Genomic DNA, 27,351 nt, shown 5'->3' with positions numbered 1-27,351 from the left:
ATCTTTTTGGTTCCAACATGTAGCGAATTATGTGAGACTTGATAGGTATGCAACAAATTTTATTTGAATGGAATTAGAAGACAGAATCAAGCAAGTAGACACTGCATGTGATTTAACTTCTCATGAACCAGAATATTCAGACCTTTGTTTTTTTTTTTTCCTCTAAATATTTGAAGCAAAAAAAGCTGTTTTCTGTTAAGGTAAAGAATGAATTTAATTAACTTGCTTTTCCTTTCAATTGAAGGCAAATTTGCAGGTAAGTCACATAAATTAATAATTTGCAGGTTGTGTGGTAAAATAAATAACACACTGTTGGATAACTGGTATTTCTTAGGCCTTACTACTGAAGACAGATAGTTGCCATTCATCAGTGTCACTGGGGGGGTCCATTTTACTCCAGATAGTCTGTTCAATTATATGTTATTTTTAGGTCAGAAGTTTAGATTTCTTTATTCCCAGTGCCCATGTACCTGGTACTTGAAGGAGGTCATTAAAACCATCCTTTTGAAATTTTATCAAATTCCCTGTTATTCTTTCCCAGAAGTACTTTTGACCCTTTGGTTACCTTAGTAAGACATCTTGGGACCTTTGCTCATTTCTCCTCATCCTCCTTAAAATGTCTGCCCAAATGGCATAGCATTGCAGTTTGCTCCTGAAATTTATTTGAAGGTTTTATTAGTGGTCGTTAGTAGTCTTTCTTTGAAATGTCAGCTCAAGTCAGTTAGTACTGCAGTTTGCATTGGCAATAAAAAGAATGGGATTTCACCCCACTTAGGTACTCATTGTTCTTCTCCATCAGTAAAGAACAATGAAAATAACAAAAACAATTAAAAAACTTATTGCTGGCTTTCTAGGCAGGATTTTGAAAATAATTGCTCTGGGGCTAGTCTGGTCACCGTCTTTGGCTGTGGGTTTCATAGATCACAGAACCATCTAGTTGGTTAAGGTAAGAAAAATCAGGCCAGTTCATCATTACCTTGGCTCTAAGTTCCCATCTTAAATGAACCTTCAAAATCATTGTTAGAGGTTTTGATTCTTTGTCTTCAGGAAGGGCCATCTGACTAAGAAGTGAAAAGTTCATGAAGTTTTCTGTGAATAAGTGATTTTAGTCATTTAGGTTCAGTTTAGCTCCAAAATTTTGAAGTCATTTGTTTGTAACTTGTAAGTTTCCCACAGAAACTGGAAATTAGATTTGTTGGCAGGATACAAAATTTAGAGTATCCTGAAGTGCTGTACTAAGAAAACCTAACATCGTGCTGTAAAAACTGATGACGTGCATTTTTTTTCCATAGGGAAAACCATCTGTTTTTCTCTTATGGAAAGTGTGGGGGATGTGTCCATTTTCTGGGCTCCAGCTCTTATTGAGTAACTGGCAGCCTCTGTCCATGAAATCGTTATCCCTCATGGCCAGTGAAATATTATGCCAAAATATTGATGTTGCCATTGTGCTTCAAAAAAACTTGCTAGAAGCAGTCCTCACCACATTCCATTGGTGTGGTGAGAGGTACGCCCATTTAGGCTGAGTGTTAATGAATAAATGAGATAGAGTATATTAAATTCATAGCCAGTCCAGTGCCTGGCATATGGCAGGTGCTCCTTAAATATTATTATTATCATTAGTATTGTTCAGTAAGCCTACAATGAATTGTTCCTAACTTGATAAATGATAAAGTGATTGCATTTAGAATGTATTGATGGGCTTTGAAATGCATATCATCAAGGATGAAATTGCCCTGCTTTCTGCCCCTTTCAGAGCATCTTCAAAGTAGTTCTTAATGGCTTACAAAAGCTTTAACCCATCTGTCAACTTGTCACTTGTTTTTTTTAATCACACTTGAGTTTCCTTTTTTGCTCATTGCTTTAAAAACTATGTGGTTTGCAACCATTTTAAATTATATATTTTTCAAGGCATTGAATTATTTTAAAGGGTTATTTCCTAATGCCATTCAACATGCCTGCAATCACATGCTCAGCTGGATTAGCAATTGACTTATGTCAAAGTAGGAGCATGTAAAAAAATGGAGCACTTAATTGGAATTTCACAGCGATTTCCACATAAACCAGTTTAAACAAGGTGTATTTATGTATAGAAATCAGGAATTGACTAATCTCCTGTGTAAATACATGCATGTTAAAGAGGAGCTTTAAAATGGTGAAGAAATTCTGCACAATGGGACTTTAAGCCTGGTCGGGTCACATGTTGTTCTTTAGCCATTAGAGTTGTTACTGGAGATAGTGTGTCATTTCGATGACAGCTGTACTGTATTGAGAGGGTGATACACAGCAATACAACAAACTGTTCAATTACAGCTCTTTGACTACAATTAACACTAGGATACAGATCTCGGAACCTCATTGATCACAAATGAATTTAATGGATCACTTGTCTCAAACGAACCATCCATTTTTACCCTTTATTTTCCTGTTTTTCTTCCTTTTTGCTTGTAAGGTTAGCCTCAGAAGCATGTTGGCTAGAGGAGTAAAAATTGTAATTTGCTTGTTTCCTGCATCACTACTTTAGTATCAGGAGTGTGCTGACTTTCCACACTTTATATTGAGCAGAAATGTTTTTGTGTGCATTTCCAGCTGTCATGATACATGTTTAATTGTATGTATGTAAGTGCAACATTGCTGACCCTTTTTCTTTTGTCTCTATTTAAAAAAATGCCAAATAGCACAATAACCATAACTTAATTATCTATAGAGTGTTAATTTGGGGGATGAAAATAACAGCTAACAGAAATGCTTGAGAATAAACATAATGAGGCAACTTTTATGCATAGAATATATTTTGATTTTTCAATACTTAATATATTCACATAAATAATGGAAGCTATAACTCTTTCCAAATAATGCCATGCTCTTATAACAAAAGATATTAAATATAAATGAAATGGCTTATTTTTATGATGGTTTTATAGTCAGTATTAGAACAACTTATGGTAATAATGACATTTTTGAAAAAATTTTATTAAACTTTTTACACACCAAAATAGATCTTTTTTATACTTTGTTTAGTTGTATTTTTCAAAACTATGGTATATTACACAATGGAATACTATGCAGCAAAAAGAAAGAATTCTTACTTTTTGCGACAGCGTGGTTGGAACTGGAGACTATTATGCTCAGTGCAGTAAGCCAGTCAGTGAAAGACAAATACCATGTGATCTCATTTATAAGAGGAATCTAAGGAATAAAATAACTAACAAGTAAGACAGAACCAGAGACATGGAAACGTGGAAGAGAGTGACAGCTGCCAGAGGGGAGGGAGGCAGGGGGTTGATGCAAAGAAGGGGAAGGGACCAGCCAAAGAGCTTGTATGAATGACCTGTGGACATGGACAACGGAGAAGGGATTGACTGTGGGGGGGGTGGGTGGGCTGGGTGGAGGAGGGCAAAGGGGGACACTTTCGGACAACTGGAATAGAATAAACAACAACAATAATAATAATAATAATAATAAAGATACAGGGAGCAAAAAGCTGTCTGGGTGATGACTGTAAACATTTCAATTAAAAAATACAATAATAGTATATAATAAAAATGGATAATAAACATGTGCCAACCAGGAATGAAAAGTGACAAGCATTTTCTTATTTGAAAACCCAGATACTAAAAATAAAAACATGAATATTGACTGCTTTCCATTATATTATTTAAAAAACCTGTAGTTACAATTAGCTTGCCATTCGAAGGCATTACGGAACCCGAGAGTACAAAATTCTTGTTGGCCAATAGACTTATTCTAATATCAAAATGGCATTGGTGAAAATAAACACGTGCTCATCCACTGATTAAAATACAAGTCTGAAATTACTGTGTTATTAAAAGAAGGTATGCACATGTATCAAAATAATTTTGATCATATATAACTAAGAAAAGAGTTGCCACTAGATATGAAGGGAGAGTAATAAAAGCATTTATTTTGAGCTCATGTTGTAGCTGTCTGCAGCATTTGTTATGGAACATACTGTACTTCTGTGTGTGTCAGGGCACCAGGGAAGGGGTTAATTCCTGCCCCCCCTTTACATATGGAGATCAGAAGTCTCCTGTTTGTTAGATTTGCAGACCATTTATTCATTTACTGGATATGTATTGACTAGAATGTGCTAGGTTTTCTTCTGGGTGTGCCCTGGTAAAAGCAAATTGTCTGCCTTCAGGAAATCTCACCCATATTTATAGTGTATTAAACCTCATTATACTAAAGGATATGGTATATCTATGGTATATTTACCCAAAGGCTGGGGTAAAGTAAGTGCTCAGAACAAAAGAGATATTAAGGCCCTGCTCAGGTTGCTCAGTTGGTTAGATTGTCGTCCTCATATGCCAAGGTTGTGAGTTTGATCCCCAGTCAGAGCACAAACAAGAATCAACCGATAAATGCATGACTCAGTGGAACAACAAATTGATGTTTCTCTCTCCCTTCCTCGCTCTTAAAAAGAGCTATTAATATTCTATGACATCCTTTATAGCTATTTTTCATTTACTGAGGAACAGGGTTTAAAATTTGTTTACTTACAAGAGTACGATAACCTGCCCATGTATATGTAGTGAATGTATTAGGAACAGGACACTTTAATAAAATGAGCAGGACAGAATTATGTGGTAAATCCCTGTACTATAAACATCAATGCTTTCAGGTTAACTAGATTTCTTTTGTGATGAAATGTTTTTACTCTTTTCAAATACTTTCAAATGTGTAAAAGTGATCAGAGAAACTGCATTTTGTTAGGGAATTGCTCAGTAAATTTACTATTATAAACTTTGGAATTCAACTATATAGAGAACCTTCTGAAAGTAAACAGTAGAGTAATATAATCTCTTTTAAAAATTACATTTAAGCACTTAACATTCAAGTTGTTTCTTGGCAAGTTTTATGTCTAAAGCTGTGCTATTCACTGTAATAGCCCCTGGCCATATGAGTCAATTTAAACCTAAAATAATACAAATTAAGAATTTGGTTACTCAGAATTACTAGCTACATTTCAAGTGGTTAATAGCTGAACGTGGCGAGCAGATAGATACTGTGCTGGACAGTGCACACAGAGGGCATTTCCACCAGCACAGACAGTTCTCTTGAATAATGTGGCTCTAGGGTATTTTAAATGAAGCAATATTTGATTTATGATACATACTACTTATAATTATGGCCATGTGGAAAATGAACGATAATACCTTTGGTTTTGATCATTTGAATCTTTTTACCACATCTTCCAAATCTTGATTAAATTATTTGGCAAGCTCTTTGACAGATAGAGGCTGCTTTAAAAGGACTTTAATTTCGTAAATGTACTAACTAAGTGGAGTCTCAGAAAGTGAAAGGCTGTTACTCTGACTTTTGGGAAACTGGAATTTTGAACACTGTCTGAAAGAAATGGCTAATCACCGAGATCCGTGCTCTCTCTGCAGTGCCTTCCAAACCCTTTTTCCTGAGCGCCCCGCCATTCTACTCCGCGTGCTGCGGTGGGTCCTGTCGGCGCCCTGCATCCCCCACTGCTTTTCCAAGTAAGTTTTTATGCTCCATCAGCAATGCCTCAGTTGTTCTGTAAACCAAAGCAGCAGGGTTTAATGTGCTCTGGAAAACTAATTGGTAATGCAATGGCAAGGAGCTAATTCCTCACTAAAAATCACAGCGATTCCTATTCAGGAGGTTTCCAGAGATTTATCAGACCTCAGCACACTGAGCAATTGTGAGCAGTTTCTAATGACATTGAAACCCAGGGCTGACACACCAAGGAAGGCGACTTGTTTTTCATCTGATGTAAAAGATTTCAGAGGGAGCAGTTTGGCTCTTTCTGAAATGTGTAGCAATACCCACTTAGAGAAGAAAAAGGGAAGGCTGAGAAGTTGTGCTGTGTGAAATTTCCATTTAGCTTAAAATGCAACAAAGAAAGTCACTTGATATCTGCAAAAAATAATTTAAAATTGTTAAGATTGTAAAAATAAATAAATTCTTCCCCTTGTGGCCTTGAGGAAAACCAACCAGTATCAGAGGAAATATCTGCAAGGGAACTTTTCTTCAAACATGACACAGTTTATTAAATAGAGTCCACTGATGGAATGAGAACGACAGCTTTCAAAAACTTACAGAGTGTACACGCTCACACACACACACACACACAGGAAAAACTGTCTTACTAAAAGTAGGAAAGTTCAGCGTGGTCTTGAGACTCCTAAATCAGGTAGGAATCTGCAGGCAGAGGGTTGGAGTTGATGATAAAGCATGCAGGAGTGCATTTCTCTCAGCTGCCCAAGAGAAAATATTTATGCAGGTTAACAACTCTGTCAGGTGAGCAGTGAAGTAAGAGTTGAGTCAGGCTCAAGCCAGAGCTCATCGTGGTGGAATTCGGAGCCCGGCAGCCTCTGTGTTTTATGGATGTTTCAGGAGGGCGGTTGCTCGACAGAATGATTCCTGACAAGTGAGGCAGCAAATGCTGGCGGTTTAATGAGCTGCGAGCTTCTGAGCACCTCTCGAGGGGGCTGGTACTTTCCCACAGAGCACTTTACATGGCTGGGACCCAGCCACAATGGGTGACAGACCCATGACCAATCGCCACTTTCACTTGACTCATCCACACGCGACCTCCCCATGATTTTTCACTGTGCAGATGAACTTTAGGAGCCATTTCACATGGAAAAGGCTTGGGCAAGGGTCAGTTGCCCTTTTGTATGGTCATAAAGCAAGGCTCTGTGTGCCAGTCTTTTCTCCTGTCTCACATTCCGAGTGAATTTCTGGACACCATTTAAAGCACTTGACTGAAAAATAAAGCAGTGAATGAAACTGACTTTTATAGACTCATTCTAGCTCATCTTCCCACATAACCCTGTCCACCTGAAAGGGGATTTAGTGGATGAGCCGAGTGTATACAGGACTTGCTGAATACATAGAGCCCATTATCAACTGTGGGGATTGTTTATTAACCAGGACAGATACACTACTATTTTGGAAGTGACCTATTAATTGTCCATTTAACTAGAGTGTATTGATTCAAATAGAAAAATAGAAACCATGACTAAACCTTTTCCTCGCTCCTTCAAGGTGGTCTCCCGTGAGGGCAATGGGAAACAGTTGTGCAGATTAAGGAGACATTTATCACCATAATTTGAGTATCAGGAAAAGACTGCTGGAATAGAGACTAAAACTCTGAACATCTGATACCACCTGATACAGTGGTATAGTGGTCTCTCTGCGGAATTAAATCTTTAGTGTTGCATTCCGGGGACAAAGATTAAAAGAGGTCCCATACCTAGTTTCACTTATTTCACCTTGATGTCTCCTACTTTAGAAAACCTCTGGCAATGGAATTTAGGTAAGTGGAAACGGACCAAAAAATTCCATGTGACAGGTGGGGGCATTCATGTATGTGTTCATGTGTGTGTGTGTGTGTTCATTCTCTAGTAGTGTTTTAATGCCTCTAAATCACGCAAGTGCTCCAGTTCCCAGGCCAGTTTAACAAGTAGAGCACATAAAAATAGTTGTACAGACGTTTCCTAGATAACTTCTTAATTGCTTGAAAATATACTTTCAGCACGTCTCATTTCTTCCATCTGCTTCTTGGTCCTTCCCGCCTTATGCTTTTGGTATAACTGCTGTAATTTGTGTCCATCCCCGGAGGCTTCTGAGTCTCATGCTTATCTTTTTCATTGCATGCAGCACGCAGGCGGAAAACCAGCACAGCTCAGAGGGGGGGTCGGGAGCGCTGCACTGGGTTTCCTTTCAGCTCTAAACTTGGCATTTTCCACCAGCTTAGCAATGCCAGGAGTGTTTTAAATAAACTTTGGTGTCTCATTAGTTACAATTCTGAAATGAATTCCTTATTTTCTTGTTTATAATGTTCATTGTATTGGCAGCAAATAATAATGAAATGGTGGATTTATGCTGTCAATAAAGACTTTTACATAAATAACCATGATGCCAGGGAACAGTTAATAAGGCTTATGTCTGCATAGTAATCATTTTTACTTAAGGCGTTTACTAGATTTTCCCCCTTTTCTTCTCTTTTTTAATAATAAGAATGATTTTCATGCCCAAGCATTTAATTTTCTTCCCGTTGCACAAAAGAAAGAAAATGAACAGTCCGAGTAATCTCGTATTATGTTTCAGGTTGGAGAGCCAAAATTAACGTTTGTACTAAGACATTTAGTAAGCGATGAAATCAACAGCCCTCATGATCATTTCACAGTATTGGCTTCAGTGTTTCCGAAAGTGTAGGATCAGATCAGCAGGCCCATAGCTTGCAAGTGAAACATCATTTTGACTCTTTTAACACAATTCACTTGTTTAAAATTGATTTAGTTTTTCTTGTTAACTTTTAGGTCGATGATTGACTCGTTGCAATGTGGAAACAATCATTCATCCAGTGCCCTTCCCACATATAATAAATACTGTAATGGGCTATTTAAGCACAGACCTTACAGGGGGGAACAATTAAAAGGCAGTGGTAAAAGTTCTCCCCTCCCTCGAAGCGGTGTAAGGAAAATCTTTGATATTACACCCATAAGGTTCTTTTTGAAATAACATTTCTCAGGCTAGAGAAAATGGAAAGTTGTGGAAATTATGCAGAAAATGACCTTAAGAAAAACTACCTGGGAAAAGTACAGGGGCCTTAATTATGTAGACTAGCTCATTGAATTCATCGGATGCTTATTTTGCTTTGTCTTTGAGTACCCAACTTGCGTTTGACCTTTTGAACATTTTCTGGAGTAAAAGACAAAGTTCAAACGTGGAGCAGCAGGGAGATATTCCAGGACAAGTAGCTCTGCCTTTTTAGGGGCGGTGACCTGAGAGTCTATATTTGATTTTACTTTCTTCCCATCTTTGTTAAAACTTAAAAGAACATGATATACTCTCCAAATCTGATTTCAGGATTTTGTTGAAGGCAGCAGGGAAGGGACATCATTGTTGTCACTGTGCATGGAGGTTGGTCCTGCGGGCATTACCGTCAAAGAGGGCGATGCTCTGGGTGGCATCCTAGCCCCCTGACCACCTGTGCTCTCAGCAGGAGTGGTGAGTGGGCTGGGGAAACTGACAAGACCTGTGCAAGTTCATAAAAGGCAGCGCAGAAGTTTCTTTTATGAGGATTTCTCTTTGGCACTCTAATATCTTCAGAGGGATGCGGCATTGTGTTCGAATAGAGAGCGAAGCCTAATTATTTTGTTGAAAACATAATTGAGTTTGTGCAGTAAGTTGAATGTAGGTTTTGACTTCTCAGTAGTGCAGGGAGGGGTGCTCTGTAGATAAAGGACACTCGGTCAACCAGGAAAAATGCTTAAAGAAAGCAGAGACTCACAGACAATAGATTTTCCACGTTGATGGTTCTATTCAGCACTTCTACAGAGGCAGTGAAAGTATATGAGTAATGTTCCTGGAATGGAGTTCCCTTCTCCCTAAATGTTCATAAGTAGTGGAGGGTGGAGGTTGGGGAGGAGAACTATGTAGTAGTATAAGGTGCTTGTCCCTGATCTTGACTACAGCCCTTGCCTGAACATGACATGAAATCTAACAGGGCAGCTAATACTGAATTCCCCTGAACTAATGCACAGGTACAGAACAGGGGAGCGAGAGAATTGGACACATAGAACAAAGTAGGAAAGGGTCGTACTAGTAGCTCGGTTTGTGTCTAAAGAATGATGTGGGATGTTGAATTGTGCTTTTAGAAATGGAATATCCAGAATCAGAGAGATAATAGTCCTATCAGACTCTATAAAGATCAGACTGCCCACACCTGTTAGGTTCCAGAGGCTGACTTTAAAAGGCACGTTGAACAAATTCACATATAATAACCAGGTCAGGAGGTAGTCAGCAACTAAAATGGTGAAGGAGCTGTATGACTGGTCTTGAATTTTTGAAAGCAGTTGAGTATTTTTGGGCTGGAGAAGAGAACTAGTAGGGAGAACAGAAAAATTATCTTCAAATTAGATATACTGTATTCATTATAGATACAAAGGATAGACTTGGGGCCAATGAGTAGAGTTTAGTGGAAATTGAATTTGGGCTTAATATAAGGGAAACTTTTTAAGAAAATCAAACTGCACAATAATGAAATACTATATATAGAGATTAGAAGACAAATTCCAGTTTTAAATAGGGTGGGCTCTATCTTTTCTCTCAAACCCCAAATCCACAGGAATTACATAAAATTCGCATGCGTGTGCGCACACACACACACACTCCACACTTGAAAATAAGAAGGGCAAGGAAGCTCTTCATGGGAGAGAAATTGAGAAAACCATGAAAAATGAATGACAGGAAGTTACCACTGTTTGAGTATTATCGCAGAAAAAGGTGAGCCCACAGAGAAGAACTACCCCCTGTTTGAGGAAAGGAAGGAGACAGACACAGTCATGGTTCAAAATGACTTAGCTTCAAAGAAATAGTTCATGGAGGCCATTGGTACCTTGGCCGGCCAGGTGGAGAGGCCTGCATTAAGCAAGTGATCCATCTCTTCAAGCTCTGAGAAGCTTTTTTTGAATTTATACAAAAGAATGAAAGGAAGGGCCCTCTGAAAGGTTTGGTGGTAATCTCTGACTTGAGCTATTCTGAAATAATCTTTTTTTTTTTTCCTAAAAGCCTCAAGAGATGTAGATCCAGTGTTGCTTCATAGGCTTGTGCTGTAAGTTCCTCACAGCCACAAGGATGGATATTGGGTCATCGGTTAGTCTTTAATATTGAAAGCCTGTGTAAACTCAGAAAAAAACCTGAAGCAGCAGAAATTACCAGGAGTGGCCGTCTCTTTGGGTTGCTGTGATTCCCCAGGTGGGGAGTAGAGGAGAACAGGAATCAGCAAGGTCAGTGCCATGGTGGTCCCCAGGAGCTCAGAATGGAGCAAAGACATGATGAACGGTCCAAAGGCCTTTACAGGGCTCCTGAAGCAATAACAAAGCTTCCCATTATGGGGTCAGTGATCCAGAGATGCCAATGAATCAAGGTGAGTCTGCACATCACACAAAGTACCAGCACACTGTTCCTGGGAAGGGACTGTGTTGGATTGTAGTGCAGTTCTTTGCTCTTGGGCTGATGTCTAGAAAGTGACTGTGTTGGGTACCCCGTTGTTCTCTAGGGCTTGCTGGCAGTAATGAATAGCAGTGCCCTGTCTTCAGAGTTCAGACATGTTTTCTGGAGAGAGAGGCGGAGGCTTCTACTAGTTTATCTAATGCTGTGTTTTTCTATTGCTTCATACTGCCCCTGGCCCCAACTTTCCCCAAACAGTACCATTCACACACAGCACACCTCCATTTGTACTAGTGCCTGTTACTATGCCCTCTGCACATGGGGACTCCCTGGCTGGCATTTGGAGGACTTCTCAAGATCCAGGGAATCATGTCTTTGAAATTATTTCTACCCTGGGCCATTTGCCCTTTTAATTTGACTCTTCCCCACCTGCTGACTTCTTTCCCTAGCCACTTATAATTTTGACAGTCTTTGGTGTAGTTTTAAAGAGCATTGATTGGCCTTACTCTGCTCTGATGCATGACCTCAATTGCCTCAGTTTTTTCCTATGAAAAATGGGGGGTGATAATATATACACAGCTGGTGATTGTTGTAAAGATTACATGACATGCTGCATGTAGTTTGCACATGTATCATCACGTGTTGAGCCCCAAATATATATGAAAGCTTCACTATAAAATAATAACTATAATGATATTCCTAATTTGGTAAAGCCTATAGCACCTTGAATTGGCGGCCCTAACTTTTAATGCCTTTCCTCTACTACATGCCTTAAATTCTGCAACTATTTACTTTTATTTTATTCATTTGTTTATTTTTTATCACCTGGAAGTTTCTACACAAGTCAGACATTTATTATGAATGTAAGAATAGTTGGAGGTGTTTGTTGCTTATACATTTACAGTAGTGTTTGAGAGATTTTTGAGCCACCAAGTTCCCGGAGTCTGTGTTTGTTTCACAGGTGTGAATTTAAGCATGTATTCATAGGTGTCAAAAATATGGAAATAGTGTGAGCTGATGAGTGTGGCTAATGGTTAGGTCCAGAGAGAACTTGCAAAATCCTTATAGGTCAGACATGCAAGGGAGCACCAATGCTAGAAGCAGCTTCTGGTGGAGTGACGAGGCACATTGCTGCGTGAAAACGTGCCTGATTTGTGCATTGAGGGCAGCGCTGAGAGAAACCAGGTAACCGGCAAGGAAAGGAAGAGTGTGATATTCTTTATCTCTACTATTTTTTTTTTGCTTGTTCGTTGGCTGGATTCGTGTTTGTTACAGAGTGCTGAAACCTGAGGGTGAGATCCAGGAGTTACCCCCTCGGCCCTCACAGCCACTCCGGGTCCCTCTTTCAGAGCATGAGGTTACTGTGCACCACACTGTTGAGAATAACTTACTGATAGATTCCCTTGGTGGGCATCTTGTTTCTCTTTACTTAAAAGTAGTTCGTTAGCAAAACCTATGCGTTTCTAAGAAAAGTTGGGGGCATTTAAATGTGTTACTTCATTGTTTTATTGAAACATACAGCTCTTGGTGAAGAAGGGGCTAAAACAGAATCATGACTTCTACTTCTAAAACTTCTACTTAGAAAAATATATGTATGTTTTTTAAAAATTAGCCTTGTAGGTCCATAAATTTGTTTTGCATTTCTATATAGACACAAAAAGTTTTATTGACTCTAAAAATATTGATTTTTCTAAGTCAGGTCCTCCTTGAAAGGCTTTCCTCTGTGGCAAGTTATAATGTAAACTTGGTCCAGTCACTGTGGCCCTAATCTGCCTTCCCAGTTTATCTCCTGAGTTCTCCCCGTTCATACCCTGCAATCTGGGAACACCACGCTGGGCGAGATTCTTAGATCCACCATGTTTCACACTGTCCTCGTCCCTCTCATGTGTCTGAAATGTTAATCCCTCTGCTCTGCTGGCTTTGTCTGGGTTGCCAGAAAGGGGAATTGCTATTCTTCTAGCTGCTCTTTTCTCAGGACTTACTCTGCTGGCCTCCAAGACTAAGTGGCTTCTTATCTGGTATTCTAAGTACTTTCTCTGCTGTGGTCTGTGGGTATCTAGCTCCCTGGACTGTGGCTGTCGGTATTCTTCTTGGACCTACCCCTGTCAACTGTCAGCACCTGAAGGATGGATTGGGTTCCTCTTTAGCTGTCACTCAGCAGCAACCCAATCACTCTGCAGGATTATTCCCAAAAAGGTTGCTGGAGTATTTGCTGTTTTCCTTAGAAAGTAGAACTAGACTTAAGTAGAGTGGAGATGAATTTTTTTGTCCATAATTCTCCAACAGCAGCCTATCTTAGTGTTTATTTTTGCTTCTCAATCTTTTTTCTCTGAATTTTGCTTCAGAGAATTTTCTCTGAATTTTGCTATTTCTTCTCTGAAGAATAGATTGGATATATTTATAAACTAAAAGTTCCAGAATCAAAATATCGAGCGATAAGGTCACATTGGAGTTGGAGGAGACAATTGCGAGGCGGTATAGGAGATGCCACATAGTCCAGGCTCACGGACTGACCCGGACAGGGTTCAGAAGCCTGTAGGCCCAGGCAGGAGCTCTGGCTGTGTTTGTGTTTTCTTCCTCCCCAGGTTTGGCTCAGCACACCTGAGTAAAGGGGCAGTGTGGGCAGAGGACAGGTCCCGTGTTTGAAAGCCTTGTCACCAGCTGCGCTCTGTGTCCTTTGTGTGGCTGTGGACCTTAACCACTCTGAACACTTCATCTGTACAGAGGATGTCTGTGTCATATGATTCAAATGAAATCCAACAAGTAGAAGTAAACTAGATTTGTGGAATCTTTACTGTAGATTTGGCAGTGCAATTTTCTTGTGCTGTTTCATCAAGTCCTTAGAACAACCACGTAAGATGAGCAGAAAGAGTCTCACTGGCTCCCAGTAACATTGGTAAGTGCCAAGATCCAAGCCCAGTTTTTTCATACTTCACAGTCCTTTGTCCTGAGCTTTCCAAGAGAAATGTCATCCCACCAGGTAAATCTGTGGTCTGAAAGATCGCAGAAGGGCCAATTCCAAAGTCTCTGTATCAAGGAAAGGTTAGGGAAGAAAAACATTTAGAAAAAGATGGATATACTGAGATATGTAGAATATTTTTATTAATGACCAATATTCCATAAAGCTACTTAAATCTCTGATAAATAAATAGTGAATTCAGTTGTCAAAACCTGACTTCAACCTATGACGTTGGCATGAGACAGGCAAAAAAAAAGGTGGTCCTCTCAATGGAGAATTGACTAGGATCCAATGAGAGGATGAATGGACAGGGCATCAATAAAAATGGACCTTGGTAAGGAATTTGGCGTGATTATACCCCAGGGGCTATGGCATTTCTAAGGAGAAGTGAAGGTTACCAAGCTGGAAGGAAAGAGGGAGAGGCCAGCTGTGCTTCTTGCAGTGTGAGGATGAACCAGAAGGAGTGGTAACCCAGGGCTGGGGGACCCACTGGGAGATGTTTGCAGTCTTTTAGACAAATAGGAAAGGGAGCTATCATGTGATAGAGGTAGAATTAACAAGATTTATTTATTGACATTCTCTTTCTAAAATACAAGTCGGGAGAGTGTGAGTGTTATGCAAGGTTGGGAGCCTTTGTTTTGCATTCAGTCTTCCTGGATTTGAAACCCTACCCTTGTGACCTTGGATAAAGTTACTTAAGCTGTCTAGGCTTCATTTTATTCATCTATAAAATGGGGAGAATTATAGTAGCATTCATAGCATTGATTGGTTGGAAGGATTAAATGAAATAATGCACAGAGTATGCTTATGTTTCTCATGATCATGTCACTCCCTGTTAAACATCATCTTTCGATCTTCCGTACGTATTGGATAGTGTCCCAAATTTTTGTAGTCCTTTGTGACCTGGCTCGATTCCATTCCATCAGCCCTATGCCAGAGGTCCAAATGTCTTCCAGAGCCTCACAGGTAGAGAGCAAGCTAGGTGAGGCTATGATAAACTGGGGGCCACGTGTTCCCCCTAAAGGGAGCACCCACTACTCTGGTAGCCATTTGCTTCATGGGAAAGTGAGCCAGTGTGGTTACCTTTGAAGAAATGTTGGAAACCTGGACTTTATATGAAACCTCCCAGTTAATGAATGTGGACAATTAAATCATCATCCCTAATGAACATTCTAAAACCAAACAAAGCCCAGCTGCAGGTTGTACATGGTTGGCAGCGCTCTCTCTGGTTCATGGCCTTCCCCAGCCTTGCAGCCTGCTTACTTACCCTTGGACAGACTTTACTCCTTTGTGCCTAGTGCTAGTCATGCTAGTTACACTGCCTGATTTGGCCTTGGTGCTTTCTCTTTTGAACTGGTTTGTTATTTTAGACTTGGCTCAACACAACTACTTTCTCTGAACTCATCATTTTCTCCTTTGTGATGCCAGAGCTTTTTTCCGATCATTCTATTCTAGTACTTCTGTCTATATGAAATGTCTGTTCATTTGCTTGTTTATTTAAAAATAATTATTAAGCACCAAAATGTAAACCAGAATCCCCACTCCCCAGATGCCTATTTTTGGAGGGATGGTCATGTGTCAGTCCTCCCACGAGAGGGTGAGCTGCTTGAGGGCAGGGACCATGTGCTAATTGTCTGGGATACTCACTGTACTGGTGTCTTCTTGCTACTGTAACGAATTTTCACAAACTTCACTTCCTAAAACAATTCAAACTTAATACCTTACACTTGTGGAAATTTGGAGCCTGCAGTGGTCTCACTGCGCTAAAATTAGGGTGTCAGCAGGACTGCATTACTTCCAGAGGCTGCGAGGAGAATGGGTTCCCTTTCCTTTCCAGTGATTGCTTGCCTTTCTTGGCTTGTGGCTCCATCCTCCTTCATCTTCAAAGCAAGAAGTGTAGCATCTTCTCTCTGACTATGACTTCTTTTTTGATTCCTTCTTCCACTTATTAAGGACCTTTGTAATTGTACTGGGCCCACCTGGATATTTACATGGTTGTCTTCTAGTCTCAAGGTCAGCTGATTAGCAACTATAATTCCATCTGTAACCTTAATTTCCCCTTGCTATGTAATGTAACATATTCATAGATTATGGGGATTAGGACCCCCTATCACAACTAGGAAGCTGAATGAATTAATTAATTAAAAAATGAATCAATTATGAATGAAACTCTTAGAGGGTGGGAACCAGTGTTGTGCTAGCCACAGAAAAGCAGAAAAATAGTAAATGTCTCAGACCTGAAGGAGTGGGTGATCAGCTGACTTGGGGAGATGGTGGTTGTGGTGGTGGTGATTGGGGGTCTTCCAAACCTCTCTTCTCTGATGAAACATCTCTGACTCTTATAAGCTTCCCCTGACATCCTGGTTTAAGATTGGACTTCTTGTTTTGTGCTCTTAAGGTACTCTGCTCAGGAATACTTCATTATTATACTTGTGATGTTAGTTCAATAAACACCTTTCACTAGGTTTTATAGGTAATGTGTGTGATAAAAGATATCTGTATTGTTTCTCAGTGTGTAGCATTGAACACAGTGCCTGGCATATGATGAGTGTTGAAAAACTTCTGGAGAAAGTGAACGAATAAGTAAATGAAGAATTAGAGAAAATCAAAGTGTTTAAACCACCTACTACTTGTTCTGTATTGGAGTTTTGTTGCCTGGGACCATGCACTTTCTGGCACGGCATACAGAATTGGGAGGGCAAAGAGCATTTGCCAGATTCTTAACAGAGTCTGACAGCAAAAATTGGTCAAGAAGCATTGCTCTACGCATGCAGAGTTCAGAGACGAGATAACTGAGCCGTGGTACAGACAAGGAGGACACTGCCCTGGAAAGACAGACTGACTCCTCCTCACTAAAGCTTTCGTGTCTTTTTTCCGTTGTAGGAGAGGAGAAGGTGCTGCCCCTCCTGACACAGGACTCCAATTCCAAAGCTCGGAGGGGTATTTTAAGAAGAGCTGTCTTTTCTGAGGACCAGAGAAAGGCCCTGGAGAAAATGTTTCAGAAGCAGAAATATATCAGCAAAATAGACCGAAAGAAACTTGCCATCAACTTGGGACTGAAGGAATCACAGGTACTGAGGAGCCGGACAGTGTCGCCGCTCCCGATTTCTGGAGGAGTGCGATGGAAACCATCCATGTGGCACATATTTGTTGTACTAGGCCGGGCCCTGAAACATTATCAAAAGATTTTCATAATTTTTTAGTGGGTGGAAATATTTATCACAAGTCCTTTTTGGAAATATATCCATTTACTGAGATGTCTAGGATTTTGCCTTATTAATTCTTCCCAAATAAACATAAATGTTAATTAAATTGTTTGCTCAGTTTTTAGAAAAGCAGGATACTTATTTTCCTGCAAAAAGAGGAACCAATTTTTCTGCCTTTTTCTCCATTTCCAATCCAAAACCAAGGCATGAATTCATGATTCATAAATGCCTCTTAATAATTTTGTTATTTTGCACTTTGGGTTTATGTCAGGTACAGTGAAGTCATTCCTAATTTGAACACTTACACACCTTTATTGCACTTCAGTGCTTCATATAATTTTGAATGAGACATTGTGACCTTTTGGGAAGCACAGAGTACTCCATTTAAAGACTGGCCTGCTAATTATAAACAATTAACTGCATAAGGCACTAGCATTTCCTATTTAATCCTAATCACCACTTGAAGCAAGCAGTGTAGCCATCCACGTTGTACAGATGAGGAAACATAGAGAAGGAGACATGGGTCCATTGTCCCACCACAGGCATCCCGACTGTGGGGTCTGCATTCTCCTTAACCCAGAGCCACCGCACACAGCTGGGAAGGATATTCACTGTGCAGGGGCACTTGGTTAAGGGCATTGACAATGACCGAAATGCAACAGGTGCTCTGCTCTCCAAGTTGGCTTCCTTGGTACAGGGATACATCCACCTGGATTTTTTAAATTAGCATCAAGGCATCGAAGGGCTAGCACTATGCTCTGTTTTCCCTTTGATACAAGTGACCTGGTTTCTAACTTTGGATTTTATTTAAACCAGTTATTTCTGGATGAAACTCTCCTTAACCCTGCTTGCTTTCCCTGGGAAAGTGACCTGTTTCCCCACTGTTGCACAGCTTTTTCTAGTCACAGGAAGCAGTATGTGGCACGGCAGAGGGTCCTTGGCCCGCATCGGTCAGTCTGTGCTTTGCTTATGAGTGGTGCTGAGTTCCTAACCTTCCCTGATGGCTGCATACCTCATTTTCTAACTTTAAAATATAGAGATGCTTTCTATGTCACAGAACAATTTGGGGTCTATGAAAGATAAATCAGGAGCTATATTTGGATGGTCTACTTACTGTGTGCAAGACACTGCTAGGTAAGCAGTAAGTGGGAATATCAATAAACATTGATTAAGATACGCCACTTGCACCCTGGGAATTTATGCAACCACCTGGGAAAACAAAGCAGAAGTTCAGGAACAGCTCAATAACAGTGTAAGAGAACAGTATTGGAGACATCACCTGGTAGGTTAGATATACTGCCAAGTAAAGGAGATAGATCAGTAGTCCTCGGAGGTATGTATCTCTAGGGCCTTACGATCATTCCTGTCTCTGGGAAGGGCAGCCATGCAACTGGTGCACATGCACATGGGGAGTGATGGGACTCTAGTCCCTAGTGATGGGACTTCGTGATCCTCAGAGGAAGGGTGAGGCCTGAGGACCACAGGGGGGTCTGGGAGACCTGGTTTCTGTGGGACTGGTACAGACAAGAAACTCTAGAGTCAGGGAGGAGTAAATGTGCTGGTTTTGGAGGTCAGGGGGCCTTTGGTTGAACAGGAACTTGAAGTAGGTATTAGAAGATGAAAAGTGGCTGTTTGATCTGATAGTGCTCTGGGAAAGTGTGAAAGTCTGTGATAGTACATATGGTCTTCTTAAAAAATGACAGTTGAAAGGAGAATGCAGCCAGCATATTAAAGAGTATTTATGAGGGGGACGAGCATAATTTCTTCACTCCAAGAAGACAAACTACTTTCCTGTTTGAATGCCGTCTTCCAGTTCTTATTCATAGGTACCTGGTTTTACATAAGTGATTACATTGTTTTAAAAATTCAAGTACCTCAGGAATGAATGCTTTTTTAAAAAATCGAATTCGGTAAATGTCTTAGAAGTAACTTAACATTTCCTTATTTGCACATATATCTAATTACACAATTAATATATGGTGTTTCTTATGGTAAATTCAAACAAAAGAGAAATTAGTAAAGTTACAAATGAAAACTCATCTACTCACTTTACAATCTAACTCCTAGGTTACCACTGTCATTTTTTAATTGAACTTATTGGAGTGACCCCGGTTCACCAAGCCATACAGGTTTCAAGTGTACATCTCAGCAAAGCATCATGTGCACACTGCATCAGGCACCCATCGCTCCGAGCAAAGGCTCTTGCAGTCCCCATTCCCCCTGCCCTTTGCCCGCCTCCTCCTGCCCCCACCGCCCTGACCCTCTGGCTATCACCACATGGTTTTCTGCATCTGTGCATTATATATATGTGTTTTTTCTTAATCCCTTCACCTTCTTTCATCCAGTCCCCTACCCGCCATCCCCTCTGACAACTGTCAGTGTGTTCCATGTGTCCATGCCTCTGTTACTATTTTGTTTGTCAGTTTATATTGTTCATTAGATTCCACATGTAAGTGAAATCATATGCTATTCGTCTTTCTCTGACTGGCCTATTTCACTTAGCGTAATAATCTCCAGGTCCATCCATGCTGTAGATTTACCACAGCTGTTTTATCCACTCATTGACTAATGGCTACTTGGGCTGTTTCCAGATCTTGACTATTGTAAATATCACTGCAGTGATTATAGGGGTACATATATTCTTTTGAATCAGTGTTTTGGGTTTCTTCAGGTATATTCCCAGAGATGGGATAGCAAGGTCAAAAAGCAGTTCCATTTTTAATTTTTTGAGGAAACTCCGTACTGTTTTCCACAGCAGATGCACCAGTCTGCATTCCCACCAACAGTGCACAATTACCTTTTCTCCACATCCTCGCCAGCACTTGTTTGTTGATTTACTGATGATGGCCATTCCGACAGGCGTGAGGTCATATCTCACCGTGGTTTTAATTTGCATCTCTCTGATGACATTGGACATTTTTTGTATGTCTATTGGGCATTTGTATATCCTCTATGGAGAAGTATCTATTTAGGTCCTTCACTCATGTTTTAATTAGGTTGTTGGTCTTCTTGGTGTTGAATGGTGTGAGTTCTTTATATATTTTGGAAATTAACCCCTTATTAGGTGTATCATTGACACATGATTCTCCCTGTTGACATATTCTCCCTGTTAATTTTGTTGATGGCTTCCTTTGCTATACAAAACTTTTTTATTTAATGTAGTTCCATTTATTATTTTTTCCTTGTTTCCCTTGCCCTAGGAAATATATCAGCCAAAATATTGCTACCAGAAATGTCTGAAATTTTATTGCCTGTGTTTTCTTCTAGGATTTTTATGATTTCATGGCTTACATTTAAGTCTGTAATCCATTTTGAGTTTATTCTTGTGTATGATGTAAGTTAGTGGTCTAGGTTCATTTGTTGCATGCGTCTGTCCGATTTTAACAGCAACGTTTATTGAAGAGACAGACTGTCTTCACCCCATTGTGTATTCTTGCTCCTTTGTCAAATAACTATCATTTTTAAATGGCTCTTGTTTGAGTTTACTGGCATATAATGTATTTTTTAAAAACCAGGTTTGCATGTTGTATGTGCACTGATATGTAATGGAGCATAAACACTCACATAGTGACTACCGCATGCCCTCATGTTCAGCATCATTCATTTCTGTGGTGACTCAGTGAGATAGCTACTTTTGGAATTGCTGCTTTACCAATGAAGAAACTGAGGCCTGGAATTGTGCATGTATAATTTTAAAGAAAAAACGGCTGACTCCATGCCCATAATGTGATGTTTTCTGAAGGGCAGTGCAAATCACCTGTGTAACCAGCACACAGATCACTCATTCCAGTATCACCCGGGTGGGTGGCCCCCTGCCTCCCTCCTCGTCACTAACTGCTGCTTCCACTGTCCTGACTTCTAACGGCATAGGTTGGCCCTGCCTGTTTTTGTACAACTAGAATCATTTAGCACCTGTTGTCTGGTATACAGTTTCTTTTACTTGACATCACACCCGTGGGATTCATTCGTGTTGTGGCGTGGAGCAGCAGCTCTCCGGTACTCACTGCTGTGCAGCAGCACTCGGTGTGCCAGTTTTTTCATGTTAATGGTGGGCATCCAGGTTGCTCCCGGTTTGGGGCTGTTTTAAAAAGGAGCTGACAGTGCCTGCTGTTTTGCACTTTGCTCTTTTTTGTGATTCAGGTGTCACGGGATGCATCCTTCTATGTCAGTACTCACAGATTTACATCATTCCTTTTTAGTGTCTCATGACAGATAATTGCATACATATGTCATAATTTATTGAGCATTCTCAACTTCAAGTCACTTCCAAGTTTCACTGTTGCATATCTTTATGGACTTTAAAAATATTTCTGTAAGATCTGGACTTAAGAGTGGGATTTATATGTAAAAGTATATAGACATTTTAAATCGTGATAGATTAAATTTTTTCCAAATATATATTGCATCAAAATACGGAATTATATCAAATTTGCACTCTTAATAACACAGTCCCTTTTAGCAAACCCTCCACTGTTTATAATTTTTTAAAATGTTGCTAACATTATTGGCAATGATTTTTTAAAATTTCTCTAATTACCAAAACTTGAAGGTCTGTTAATCACTTTACTGGCTGTTTTTAATCTTCGAATTAGTCTTTGCATGGCCAAACCATTTTTTTGTATCATATTGTCTTTTCATTGATATGTAGCAATTGTTTGGCTGTTAATAAAAATTTTGGAATATTGTGGTTAGTAACATTTTCCTGTTATAATTGTTTAAGAAATCCTCTCCAAGTTTGTGGCTTTTATTGTGGTAGAATACACATAACATAAAATTTACCATTTCAGCCTTTTTAAAATGTTTGATTTGCTGGCATAAAGTCCTTTCACATTGTACAACCATCATCACCATCCCTCTCTAGAACTTTTTTCGTCTTGCAAAACTGAAACCTTGTACCCGTTAAACAATGTCTACCTGTTCCTCCCTCCCTCAAGCCCTTGGCAACTGCCACTCTACTTTCTGTGTCTATGAATTCGACTCTTCTAAGTAAGTTATATGAGTGGAATTATACTGTATTTGTCCTTCTGTGACTGGCTTAATTCATGCAGCTTAATATCTTCAAGGTTAATTCATGTTGTAGTCTGTGTCAGAATTTTTTTACTTTTTATACATATAATACTATTTCATTGTATGTGTATACATTTTTTTATTCATTTGTCTATCCATGGACACTTGAGTTTCTTCCATTTTTTGGCTTTTGTAAATAGGTATATGAGTATGTCTTTGAGTCCCTGCTTTTTTAAAATTATGGGTCTTAATTTCAGGCATACAACATAAAGATACGACATTCATATACCTTATAATGTGACCACAACAGTGAGCCTAGTAACCATCTGTGGCTGTACAAAGTCATTACAATGTTATTGACCACATCCCCTGTGCTGTGCACTGTGCACAGCTTATGCATCTTATAACTGGAGGTTTATACTGTTCATTCCCCTTTACCCGCCTCACCCATTCCCCTACCCACCTCCCCTCTGGCAAGCATCAGTTTGTTCTTTGTATCTAAAAGTCCATTTCTAGTTTTTGTTCATTTGTTTTGTTTTAGCTTCTATATATGAGTTAAAGTGTACAGTGTTTGTTTTTCTCTGTCTGACTTATTTCACTTAGGATAATACCTTCTAACTCAGCAATTTTCAACCAGTATGTCACAAGAATTTTTAACACATGTGATACCTGACTATTTAGTCAGGGGTACTGACTTCTTTCCCTTTAGATTGTCAAATTAAACAATGACAACAGCCAACACAACAATAGCTGTCAGGTATGAATGAATCAAATCAAAATTATACCTATTTTTTGGTCAGATTGGCAAATTATATATTTTTTGGTGTGCCACAAAATTTTAGTAATTGTGTGTGTGTGTGTGTGTAGGTACATACAGTCTTCTTTACTCACTCATCTATCAACAGACACCTAGGCTGCTTTCATATCTTGGCTATTGTAAATGATATGATGAACACAAGGGTGCATATAGCTTTTCGAATTAGGGTTTTTGTTTTCTTTGGATGAATAATTTTGAATTTTTTGAGGGACCTCCATACTGTTTTCCATAGTGGCTACTCTCATTAACAATCTCAATAGAGCATATAGTCTCCATTCTTGATGTTCTTTTCAGTATTTGTTAATTATTGACTTTTTGATAATAGTCATTGTAACAGGTGTGAGCTAATACCTCACTGTGGTTTTGGTTTGCATTTTCATGCTGATTAGTAATGGTGAGCATCTTTTCATGTGTCTGTTGGTCATTTGTATGTTCTCTTTGGAGAAATATCTATTCTGATCCTAGTTTTTTATCTGTTTTTTAAATTTGAGTTGTCTGAATTCCATCTACACTTTGGATATTAATCTCTTGTTAGATGTATTATTTGGGAATATCTCCTCTCAGTGGCATTTTTCTCAGAACAAGAACAAGTAATCCTAAAATTTACATGGGACCAGAAAAGATCCGGAATAGCCAAAACAATCTTGAAAAAGAAGAACAAAGTTGGAGGTATCACATTTCCTGACTTCAAACTACACTACTACTCTAATAATCAGAACAATATGATACTGGCACAAAAACAGACATACAGATCAGTGGAACAGAATAGAGATCCAAGAAATAAAACCTCATTTATATGGTCAATTAATCTGTGACAAAGGGGGCAAGATTATACATTGGGTTAAAGACAGTCTCTCCAATAAATGGTGTTGGGCAAACTGGGCAGGCACATGCAAAGAAAATGAAACTAGACTACTTTCTTGCACAATATACAAAATAAACTCAAAGTGAATTAAAGATTTAAACATAAGACCTGAAACCCTGGCCAGTGTGGGTCAGTTGGTTGGGCGTTGTACCACAAAGCTAAAGGTCACTGGTTTGAATCCCAGTCAGGGCACATGCCTGGGTTGTAGGTTTGGTCCGACTGGAGTGAGTATAAGAGGCAACCGATCAGTGTTTCTCTCTCACATTGATGTTTCTCTCCCTCCCTTATCCTCTCTGTAAAAATAAATGAAATCTAATTCTTAATTCTAAAAAGACCTCAAAACATAAAACTTGAAGAAAACATAGAAAACTCTTTAACATTGGTCTTAGCGGTATCTTTTTAGAGATGTCTCCTTGGGCAAGGGCAACAAAACCAAAGATAAAGAAATGGAACTGCATAAAACTCAAAAGCTTTTGAGTCCCTCCTTTTAATTGTGTTGGGTATTTTGTAGCTTTACTTTATGTTTATGGTGTCTTTGTTTGTATATAAATTTCTTATTTTTATGTGGTCAGCTCCACCTTTTTACTTGTAGCCTCTGTGTTTCATGTCATTCTTAATAAAACATTCATCTCTCCAAGAATATAATGATAATTTGTTATATTTTATTTGAGAACTTTCGTAGTTTCATTTTTATGTTTAGTTGTTTAATCCATGTGGAACTTTTGTATTTGTTGAGAAGTAGAACTCCGCCCCCGCCCCAAATATACCTTTGTCCCAATCCTGTTGATTGTGACCAATCTCATTTAATGCTTTTTTAAAGTTGAAGCATCACTCAAATTTCTGGAGATACAGAAGAGCTAAGGGAAGAGGAAGACAATGAATGTGACAAGAAAGGCAAGAACGGGCTTAGTGAAAACCCATTAGAAATAACTTGGCAGATGCCCTTGGAGTAAAAGCCCACTGCAAATAATAAACAAGTTCATGAATAAAACCGAATGCTGTTATGTACACATGAGTACTGTTTTCTTATGAAAAGCCTTAATCACAGGATTGTAACTGGAATGGTAGTCTTTTGGACTCAGTTGCCTAGCATAGGATTCTCTTGTAGTCATTCTGAATGTTGCCAGTCAAGTTGAAAGAATGAAGAAATTGTTTTGCCAATCTGGAAAGACTTTCTCAGAATTTTTTCCTTCACTGGGAAAAATATTTGGTTTAAAAACCTTAATGATTAGTTCTTTAGGTAAACTATTTTCAGTTTTTGTTTTAAAAATAGCTGTGTACTAAATTGTTGGTATAAGGATGTAATGCAGTGCACAGGAAACCAGTGTGATTTGCTTTTAAGATATCAGGAAACCCATTGTGACCTTTCTTGATCAGGCGCCACCGACTACACTGGGAGCAAAGAGGGAGGTGAATGGTACAAAGAGAGTCCAGTGGGGTGGTGGGGAGGTGTGGCTTAAATTAGAAACCTTCATCGTACTTGGGTTAATTACAATCAATTGTTATTTATTGAACCAGAGTCTGATAAATTCTGGGAGTAATCAAACTTGGAAACTGTAGAAAGCCTGAAGTTTATCAAAACAATATAAAATGTATTCTTAATTTAGTCTCCAAAAGTTCCTGATGAGAAGTGGATGCTTCTAAGAGCCTGGGCACTAGAGTCTGAGCACTTCCATTTTACTAGCTGCGTGACCTTGAACTGACTTGTGGCTTGGAACCTCGGTTTTCTTACATGTAAATGAGGATTTCTTGCCGTCATTGGGGGAGGTCAAATTATGTAATCCATGTAGAGTGCATGGCCTGACACCTGGTGCAAAATTAACACAGATGATATTACTAGTAGATAACATTTCTTTTGAATAAATACTTTAGCACAGACTAAATGATTTAAAATATTGAACAGAGTTAAATCAGTCTTAAAAGATGTCCAACTTACATGATATAACAGATTCACCGCAGTTGTTTTATTTTTTAAGTGTATGTGGGATATTATACCTAAGTAATTTCTCAGATATTTTTGGAGGAGCCCAGGTGAAAAGCCACAAAGACTTTTGCTAGGCTGGCCCTCATAATAAGGTATATTGTGTAGAAGGCATAATAGAAGAAATTACAGTTTAAAATGCTGAAGTGAATTAACATGGAGTAAGTGATCATTTTATCCAATTGTTTTATCAATAGGTGAAAATATGGTTTCAGAACAGAAGGATGAAATGGCGGAATTCCAAAGAAAAGGAAGTGCTTTCCAACAGGTGTGTCCAAGAAGTGGGCATTCAGGAGGGTCCCCTCTCGCGATCTGCTCTGGGTCTCCCTTCTTGTCCTTCACTCTGGGACGTCTCCCAACAGCACTCCAGTCCAAGATGGAGGGAGAACTCACCAGAACCTCCAGAAAGACTCGTCCAGGAGAGTTCAGTGGCACAGCCTCCAGAAGCAAATTCACTGCAAGGTGCCTTATATTTGTGTTCTGAAGACGGAGACAAGGGTGTATTTACTGGGGCCGTCTGAATGGAGGCATTCCTCCATGTTAATTTAAAAGAACACTTAACTAATAATATTTGGACTTTAAATCCAGCTAGCTTGTGCCTCATCGGTGCCTAAAACCTAACACCTCTGGAATGATACATGAACTAATGCTTTAGGAAACTCTTCTCAGTGTCCTGTTATTTGTATCTTAGACTCAGATTTAATTTGTAAGTGGAATAGAATCTCCCAGAAAGTCTGATGGAACTGAAAAAAATGAGAGTAATAGTTGGCTCAGTCTGAGTGTGTATATATATGGTGTGTCTCTGTGTGTGTGTATATATATAAATATTCATTAAAACACATTAGTAGAAACCAGTTCCTCTTTAAATACTGCCTAGAGCAAATTCATTTCCTTTTATTTGAAGAAAAAACAACCATTGACTGAAGGTCATTAATTTTTTAAAAATAATGTAAAAGTTGGACTTCAGTCCAAATTTTTATATAAGAACATGTTCTTTAAACTTTTCTGTTTTCTGGTTTTGTTCAGTATGCCGCTGTAAGTGAGTTATAACAACTTCGCAATCTTAATCGAAAGAGCCACTGTTAGATATATACATTGAAAGTGTATATTTAAAATTAATCCAACACACAAGCTAGAAGAATTTCTGAATGTGACTACATGTATTCTTAGTTTTCAAATCACCACTGTGAGGGTGGTACCCATTTAACCAATGGTGATCTTTTGATCTCTTTTGATCTCTGTAAGAATGAGCCTTAACCAGGGTTTGCAATGTAAAATGCCTTTTAGGGCCTGTCGGGTAAAAGAAGGGGCATGACCCACCTAAAGATATTTGAGTCTAATACTTTTTAAAGTACTATGTTGGCCGAATGAAACATCTGTGCCAAGCAGTTTGTGACCTCCGGCCAAGACTTAAAAAAGTGTCACAATTGTTTTAAATGTTCCCAACTGGACTACAAAACACAATACTGATGGACTCTATAGAGATTTCTCTTTGCACTTCTAGCTAGAGACTCAATTTTCCACTTAGGTGCTATATACTACATATATTAGGTTATTTTATGTATT

General features: G+C 39.1%; 1 protein-coding gene across 1 annotated transcript in view; it reads left to right on the top strand.

The window, feature by feature from the left end:
• Nucleotides 1-26,396, top strand: part of DBX2 (developing brain homeobox 2) — a 36,568-nt gene extending 10,172 nt beyond the window's left edge. Inside the window, exons 2-4 of the mRNA XM_037162331.2 lie at nt 5,409-5,504; nt 16,793-16,980; nt 25,983-26,396. Coding sequence (XP_037018226.2) covers nt 5,409-5,504; nt 16,793-16,980; nt 25,983-26,306 — 608 coding nt within the window. The 3' untranslated portion in view covers nt 26,307-26,396. The remainder of the gene's footprint in view (nt 1-5,408; nt 5,505-16,792; nt 16,981-25,982) is intronic.
• Nucleotides 26,397-27,351: the final 955 nt, after the last annotated feature.

Source organism: Artibeus jamaicensis, unplaced genomic scaffold (assembly GCF_021234435.1).
Source record: "Artibeus jamaicensis isolate MK-2021 breed Jamaican fruit bat unplaced genomic scaffold, CSHL_Jam_final contig_233, whole genome shotgun sequence".
NCBI lineage: Eukaryota > Metazoa > Chordata > Mammalia > Chiroptera > Phyllostomidae > Artibeus > Artibeus jamaicensis.
This window is presented reverse-complemented; position numbering and strand designations above follow the sequence as displayed.